We start from the raw sequence: 8459 nt of genomic DNA, 5'->3' as shown, positions 1-8459 counted from the left end.
CCTTTTCTCAGGCTCTGTTGCTTCTCTCCTGTGGCCAGGCCTCCCCTCACAAGCTTCTTGGGTTTTGCATCCGCATCCTACTTCTAGCCACCTTCCCCTAAGTCCCTTCTGGCTTGTCCAGGCATCTACTCACCCATGCTCCCCCTTCTCTGTGCCTGCCCTCATCATGGCAGCCAACTCTCAACTCACTCCAGTCCTAGGAATTCTTCTGGATGTCTGGAAAGGCAGTGCCCAAGGCCCACAGGCCCATCTCAGGTACCACCCACCTCTCCCCCATCCTCAGCCACTCACCAGAAATGGAGATTGTGAGAATCCCCTCTGTAAGATCTCTGAAGTGCCTGGCCAGTGTCTCAGGAAGCTATAATAAGGAATTGAAAGGAATCGGAAAGTTGGGTAGAGCTAGGTGCCCCACCTCTCAGGCCCTTAGATAAGCCACATTATGGCTGGAGGCAGATAAGGCAGGCCTGGTGAGGGGCGGGGCGGGGGAAAGAACCCTTCCCACATCTTGGATCCAGTATGTGTATGTGTATATGTACACACATGTGTATATGTACACGCACACACACACAAAGTGAGTAGGTGAGTCTGGGCCAGAGAATGGTGCAGAATGAGGCGCACTGGGCTGTGCAATCCAGTGAGTTTGGAATAGAGAAATAGAATATGGGTAGGTACCAAGTGCCCACTGCACCAAGGATATGAGAGTGATCTCACTGGAACCAACTACCCAAATGCTATGCTATGGTGGACAGCACTAAAGACTCAGAGAGCAGCAGTATCTAACACCTGTATGGACCGGCTGGGCTGGTAAGGAAGACTGAGCCTCGCTCCCTACCACAGGCTCCCATATGGCCCTCTCAGGAAGACACCAACACTTGTCCTCCTCACTCACCTTTTTCCAGAGAAGGTGAAAAAGATGAGTACCTCTGGCTCCACCCCTCAGTCAGAGATAAGCACCCAAGCCCCGTCTGTCTTCTGGCCTCTGCCTCCTTCCATTCTAAAAGAACATTTCAGGAGATGGTGATGGAGGTAGTGACAGCGGCAATACAAATATGGCCACCATGTTCAGCATTGACTACTTGCTAGGCATTGGCTAATCCTCACAACGGCCCTGAGAGGTATTATGCTTATACAACAGAGGAGGAAACTGAAGCTCAGAGAAGTGACTTGACCGACCACAAAGCTAGTTAAGTGACAGAGCTAGGATTTGAACCCAGATTATTGTTGCTGTGTCCCAGCCCCTCACCTGACTGCACTCTCAGGTCCATGGAGGCTTCCAGGGTAGCCCCGCCCCCAGGACCCAGGCTGCATTTCTCCCAGTGCTGTGTGGGCCTCACTCAGGGGCAGACAGGGAATGGAGGAGGGAGGTGGACTTGGGCAAAGATCCTGAACTCTTCCTGACACCCACTCCAAGGTCATCGTGATGCTGGAGTCTGGCCAGAGACGAGCCCTGGCTGTGGGGGGGCAGCTCCTCCCTCCCATACAGGACTTTGTACTTGTCCCGGGAACAACAGATGATACTGCACAGAACAAGCTGAAAGGCCAGGAATCTTGGAGACAAAGAGTTACTTCACTAAAGGACTCCTGCCTCTCTGGCCACCTGAGCCTAAATCAGCCTGAGGGGTCACTTCTTCCCCTCCCACTCACAGGAGGAAGCATGAAGACTCTTCCGAAGACAGAAAGGCCAGGAGGAGATGCAGCCCTCCCAGGAGGGAACACTGCGGGGAAGAGAAGTCAGAAAGTGGGGAGGAATTCGGAGAAAAAGGATGAGTACCTCTCAGGACTCTCGACTTCATTTATAAAGCCTTTGCTGAACTGACCCCCTCCCAGGGCACAAGCCATTTCTCTGCCAGCCCAGCCTGGCTCAGCCACCCTGTCCACAGCCTGCCCTGTCAGAGGAACAGCCAGGCAAAGTCACAGAGCAGAATTCTGCTCTCTGAGGCTGCTTCCAGTTCCTTCACTGTCTCCTTGCTCTGGGGACAGTAGGAAAAACAGCAGTCCCAGGGTCCATCCCACTATCCAGGCAAGAGGGTCCAACGGATGCTCCCACACTGCCCTCAGCAGGAGCCACTGCCCACACCCTTGCCCCCTTCCCCAGGGCCCTTCAGGAAGCAGAGGCCAGACTCAGGGTGAAACAAGAACACATTGTCCTTTATTTACGTTTCTCAGAATACTGTACAAAGGGAGTAAAAATCCTATTCACACTTTGCTTAGAAAGATTTTGAGGTGAAAGTTCCCTATGATATATGGGTGGGGGTTGGGGGGACCAGGAGGCAGAAAACAGAGCCAATGCCCTCCCCTCCTCCCTCAGGGCCCTGGAGCAGGGCACAGGCACCCACACCTTCTCAAAGGTAACACAGACCCTAGTCAGAATGGGAGGGAAAAGGCGACACCTCAGGCTCCTGCCCCACCTCTCTTCTCTTCAGTGAGGAGACAGGGCTTGCAGGCCACTCCTTGCTCCTTCCACTGCCCTGCACAAGCAGAGACCGTGTAGGACTCTGCAGCCCACCGACTCGTTTGGGAGTGGCCCCAACAGCCCCACGTGTGCATGCCACACAAGGGGCCCTGCCCCAGCGTCAGTCTGCACAAGGAGGCTATGGGGTGAAGGACTGCAGAAGGGCCCCACCATTCATCATTCCCAGTTTCCCCATGTCCCTCACATCACTGCAGAAGGCAGTGTCAAACTGGACCTGTGCTTACGATGACTCACAGGCCTCTTCCACCCATCGCTACCCCTTCACACCATGCTGTGGGGGAAGTAACTCTCCGAGCCTGCCCCCTGCTCCCTGACCACTTCCCAAAGGATAAGGTTGGGTCTAGCTTCTGTCCCTCCCCTCCCTCTCTCCCTCCCTCCCTCCCTCCCTGACACCAGTCTCTGCTGCTAGGTGATGTCCTTCTTCTAAGTCTCAACTCAGCATCCCCACACCTTCTCCCATCCCCTCCCCGCCTCCACCAGGGCAGGATGGCAGCAACCCTGGTCCCCTGACCTCTGAGACCAGGACACCCACACCCAGCCCCACCATTCCTCTCCTTACCCTCCTGACTTCTCCCCACTTCCCAGCATGGGTTGGAGGGGAGTTGCCAAAAGCAAGAGACTTGGATTAGACAGTTCTCTACCCAGAAGGATGAGGCACCGTCACGCACTGGCTTTCACACATAAACAAACTGAGGGTCATCCTAAAGGTTTCAGAACTAAAATGAAACGATCTAGAAGCTGTACCGGCCCCTTGGTGAGGTTAAAGTGCTTTAGCGGTCTGAAGACGAGCAAGTCAGCAGGGGGTTTCCCTGGCCTCTTGTCCCAACCTCACAGATGTGTTCAGCCTGGGAGCCCAGCCCATTCCATGGCCACCTCCCACCCCCACCCCCAGAGTCTCTATCCAAAAGGCAAAAGGAAAAGATCAAAAAAATCAGAAGGGTCAGAGCCTGGAGGCGGGGGCCACCCCAACCCCACTACAAGCTACTTCAAGTCAGCTACTTGGGGAAGTGAGAGGGAAAACTAGGGCCCAGAGGCTCAACTCCCATCTCTGGCAGCATCCAGAGGATCCTTCTGTCTTCAGCATCACAGCACAGGCTTTGACCCCTCTCCTGCCATCTGGGCAGGGAAAGGGGCTGTACCCTCAGTACTTATTGATTCCAAAAATCCGGACTCCATGGAGCTGGGGCAGCTTGGGGATGAGCACACTCATCAAGGACACAGTGTTGAGGATGAAATGGATCTGGTCGTACTTAGTATAGAAGCTGGTGAGGAAGTACCTGGTGGGGAAGGTTCGGGAGAGATATAAGATTCTATTTGAAAGACTCCTTCCTCCCTCACCCCCAGTAGGAAGAAGCAAATTCCCGACCACTGGGATGTTGTGGCAAAGGGCCTCAGAACGGAAGGAAGGTGGCAAGACCCCTCCCAACCCAGTCCCCTTGCTTTACCCCAGGCCTGTGGGCCTACCTCACTGGCAGGAAGGAAGCCCCAGTTAGGAAAAGACAGGACCAGGGAGGTGCAAGGCCCGAGCCCAGCATATGATCAAGGACACTCCAACTTCCCTTCCTCTCCTCATTCCTATGCCAAGTGCTAAGCTGGGGAGGGGCTTAGGCCTGGTGGGGCCCCAGGGTCCCCCAGACCTTGGCCTGCCTGCTAGTGTCCTCCTCTACCCGAGGCACTCACAGCACAATGGGTGTGATGGTCAAGAACTTCCGAGACGCTGTGAATTGGACCCCGTAGTCCATCTGCTCCCAGTGGGTTAGCAACCTCGCCTTGCCCTGGTCCGGGGTCTCGAAGGGTGTCCCCTTCACCGTATGTAGGAAGATGTACATGCCCTGGAGGAAGGGCCCTTCATTAGAGGACACAAAAGGCAAAAGGCCCTACAGCTCAGCTCCTCCACCCCAGTCACAGAAGTGGGCACCAGGTGATCTGGAGCCTCCCTCTGCTGGGCAGGGGCATGTGATCTGGAGGTCAGGATGAAGCAGCTGGGAGCCTGGCAGGAGAATAAGGGAACCCGCTGGGTGAGAGGGCAGGCCCAGCATGAGACACAGCCCTCCAGCCCCATGGGAGCCTCCCTGTGCCACTGGGAAGGGGCAAGCTGATGGAAAGGAACTAGGCCCCTGCTTGCCCAGCAAAGGTGAACAAGGTAGCAACCAGGTGGTGAGGGAACACAGAGGGTCAAAAAGTTTGAGATCCTAATTTGGGAAAGGGGAATTTCTGCATCAGGCTAGGCACCTGGGTCCTGGGAACTCTCTGGAACCTTAGTTCAGCTCTTAATGGACCGTCTTCCAGGTCCACAAGGTACCCCATCCTGGAGATGTGGACAAATCTGCAGATTTGATTCCTCTTACTGGAGTGCACAGGGTTGGAACCCAGAAGGGGGGAGTGGGGCAGAGATGAGAGCTGGGTCTAGGCTCCAGTGACAGATGTTTTTATCACGTCACATGTCACCCTGACTTCTGGCCCATGTCTGAGGGCTCCTCCTACTCCTCGGCCCCACCAAAGAGTAGTCCATATCACTGGGGAGAGCGGAAGGCAGGCCCTCACCATGTTGTGGATGAGGTTGGTGAGGGTCCAGACGACAGGGACGCTCACAAAGGGGATGCTGAGCAGCACGACGTGGAGGAGCCCGATGGCCAGCACATAGGAGAGCCAGATGCCGCGGCTGTTCATCACCCGTGTGTTGGGGTTCACCTCGCTGTGTGCCGTGCCCACATTCATCCTGCTGCCCCTCTCCTGCTGCTGTTCTGCAAACAAGCAGCACAGGTGAGACAGGTCACACCACTTTCCCTGCCCCCTCACACCCTCCAAATCCTGAGGGAGGAAGGCTCTGATCTCCCCAAGAACTCCAGGCAGTTCTACTGTTTTGAGTCACAAACAAAGAGGCCAGAGAAGGTCCATGTGGACTTAACTCTATTCATTTCCCAATGCTGAGTTGGGATAAACACCAGGTTGCCTCATACAACAGGACCATGCCTTTCCAGGAAGGCTGCCTGGGTAGACAGGTCATCAAGAAGCATTCAGCCCCAGTACAAAGAAACCTCTGCCCCTCCTTCAGTCTCATTCTCCAGAGCAATCCCATGAGGGCTCTTTTCCCAGGAAGCCCAGAGGAGGAGAGAAGAGGCCCATCCCCAAGAATCACTCGGCATAACCCCTGCTGGCTGTCTCACTGATGGGGGACATTTCTTTCCCTTCCTTACCTTCCCCGTCAGAAGAAACAAAAGGAGGTAGGGCCTGCAAGGACAGGAGTGAATGAAATATTTGGGGGGGTCACTCCTTCTACCCATCTCCCCGAATTTTTCAGTCCTGGGTCTCCCCTAACCCTGACCCAGGAGGACTGACAGGGTAAAAAGAGAGAGGGAGGGAAGAGAAAACAGACTAGGGATAACCTTTGCCCAGACCTAGAAGCCTCCTTTTTGGTGACACAAAACAACCCATACAGATGTTTTACCCATTCGGCAGCCATCCAGGCTAACCCTCGTGATGCCACCCACTCTGCTGCCAAACCAACAGGGCCCTTTTCCCCACCAGAGAGGCGAGGACAGAGAACATGGCCAACAACTATAGCTCCAAAGGTAGATGGAACCCACACCAACATACCCCTCCTGAAGAATCAGAATCACACCTGCAGACTCTCTCCTGCCCCCTTTCCTCTCTGCTCCACCCATCCTCACCCCGGCCTCCATTCTCAGCATCTGTTTCTAGGTGTAAGCAGCACCATGCCTTCCCTTGTCCACTCCAATGACAGAAGCATGCACCAGGAGGAATCAGAGGGCTGCCCTTGATGCCCAGGAAACAATGCATGCCAGTTGCATTCCTGGATGCAGGTAAGGAGAGGAATGAGCAGCCCCCTTGTCCAAAGCTCAGCTGTCCCCAGCCCCCTGAGGGCCCTGTGACCAGGAGGAGGTGGGAACAGATGGTATGTTTGTACTGACTCACCTCCTAAGCTGAGGGAAGGTCCTGCCTGATAGACTCTAAGGGCATCACCATGGTATCAGCTCCATCTTTCCCGGGATGCAGCAGAAAGAGGTCCCAGATGGGAATATCCTGGAAGTGCCCAGAAGACCACCTCCCTCACCCTGCTACGACGAACCCTCTCAGACTCAGTTGCTATCTATCTCTGGCTAGGACCACAGCCAAGCCTGCATAGGAGCCAGAATTCTCAAGGATCAGTTCTTCACTTCCAGGATAATGGGAACAACTTTCCTCTTCTCAGACAGCTCCAAGTTTAGAGACCTAAGGGGAAACGTGACACACGACACACCTTCCCAACATGTAAACATTCTTGAGACAACCTAGGATGCATCCTAGAAGATGCAAAGCTCCTGGGCCCACCAGCTCAGCCCATTTGGGTGGATAATTGGGCCCAGCAGAAACCCAGGGAACTAGAAAACCAGGACTGGCTCAGTTGTTTACCTTCCCAGGGGCTTTGGGTTGTTATGCTAACACAGCTCCTGGGACACCTACTACGCAAAAGCCTCCACCTGGCGGGGGAGGAGGGCTGGCTAGGAAGTGAGGACGACTAAGCGGAGAGAAACAGTTCCTCAAGTCTGACCAGATTCTGCTGCTCCTCTCCACTAGACTTCTAGCCCTCCCTGGTATTTTGCCCAGAAGTGCCAAGAACGCTGCTGAATCCCAGACCACCCTACACTCCTTTCTGGATGAAACAGGGCATCCAATGAAGCCTGATGAGACTAGGAGGGGCCTAGACCTAGGACCTGACACCCTGTGAAGCAGCTTCTGAAAGCATGAATGCTATCTTCCCTGAGAGCAGAAATCCCAGGAGGCAACCCCCCCACCAAAAAAAAAGACAGGATCAATAAACTAAGAAAAAGACTGGCAGCCAGGAAGCACTTTTGAGACTTTTGTGTGACTAAGGGTACATAGCATTTCCATTAGTAAAATAACCAATTGCCCCTTGCCCAGAAGGGGAGAAATGGGGAGAAGCAGCTGGCAGAGGTGGAACAAGTCTACAGAAGCTGAGGCTGAAAAGTTCTGAGGCCATAGCTGGCAGGTGGCTGCCCGTACCAGTGCCAGTGCCAGATGTGGTTTCATAACCTGCCTCAAACCAGAGCCTGCAGCAACTCTGCTGTTAACTACTTTCTTGCTGGTAGCTTTCCTACTCCTCTCCTTCCCCCTGGCTCCACACACAAATATCCCTACCCAGCCTGTCAGGCATGTCAACAAAGACCACCCTGCGTCCCAAGGCAGCTGCCAGGTGAGCGATTCCCATTCTGTCCCCCCAAATAAGGGCAGCCCTTTCAGTGGCAAACCTTTTGCCTTCTGGATGAGGCGCACAAGACATCCAAGCTTGCAACTAGACCCCAACGGGGAGTACCTGGCAACACGCCACAATGCCACTTTCACTCCGCACACCCCGCAACCCGCACGGCCACAGGAGCTCACCTCTCAGCTCTGGCCCTGCCGGGAGGGCAGTGAATATGGAGAACTAGGGAGAATCCCCACTAGCCCGGGGAAAAGGTGAAGCGAAGACGAGGAGTCCTCACTATTTTGGGGGTTTTCTGAGTGGGACCTCAAGCCGAAGACAGGCCTCCCACTCCGCTTCCCAGCTTGGGATCTCATAGGTCCGGAGCCCCGCCCCCACCTCCACGCGTTCACTCAGCCCTGGAAGCGGCCAAACCTTCATCCCCGAAGCCCATCCTTTCTTTCCCTCTTGAGCATCCCTTCGGCGGCTGCACCCCCCTCATACATCCGCTCACCCTGCCCGGGTGTCCCCCAGCCCGGGGCGCCTCCTCCGCAGCCCCCACCTCCTTTTTCGCCCCGCCTCTAGCCCCAGGAGCCTCCCGGTTCCGCCACCCCAAGGCTGACCGTCCGGACTCACCGTGCAGGCCGGGAGGTCGAAGGCCCTCGAGGGCCCGAGATGGGTGCCCGGGGGCGGGGGCCGCTGCTGCTAAAGCAGCTGTAACAAGCCGCCTGGGCAGCCACCCCGCTGGCAGCTGCGACCGAATCAGCGCCCTGCGCCGGCCCC

The 8459-nt window shown here is 55.4% G+C and overlaps 1 protein-coding gene across 3 annotated transcripts; it reads right to left on the bottom strand.

Annotated features, from left to right (window-relative positions):
• Positions 1–2121: 2121 nt before the first annotated feature.
• On the bottom strand, positions 2122–8459 carry ORMDL3 (ORMDL sphingolipid biosynthesis regulator 3). 3 transcript variants are annotated; one of them, XM_006924690.3, is made up of 4 exons: positions 8313–8459; positions 5018–5217; positions 4154–4305; positions 2122–3750 (listed from the first exon to the last, which is right to left on the bottom strand). In XM_006924690.3, exons 2-4 carry the CDS (start codon positions 5189–5191, stop codon positions 3615–3617), a joined length of 462 nt encoding a protein of 153 aa, XP_006924752.1. In that variant the 5' UTR covers positions 5192–5217; positions 8313–8459; the 3' UTR covers positions 2122–3614. The 3 variants fall into 3 exon arrangements, with proteins under 3 accessions (XP_006924752.1, XP_006924754.1, XP_006924753.1); XM_006924692.3 differs by having other exon boundaries at positions 5018–5212; positions 8313–8457; XM_006924691.3 differs by lacking the exon at positions 8313–8459 and adding an exon at positions 7877–8049.

Source organism: Pteropus alecto, unplaced genomic scaffold (assembly GCF_000325575.1).
Source record: "Pteropus alecto unplaced genomic scaffold, ASM32557v1 scaffold98, whole genome shotgun sequence".
NCBI classification, from domain to species: domain Eukaryota; kingdom Metazoa; phylum Chordata; class Mammalia; order Chiroptera; family Pteropodidae; genus Pteropus; species Pteropus alecto.
The sequence above is the reverse complement of the archived record's forward strand: the minus strand, read 5'-3'. Positions and strand labels throughout refer to the sequence as shown.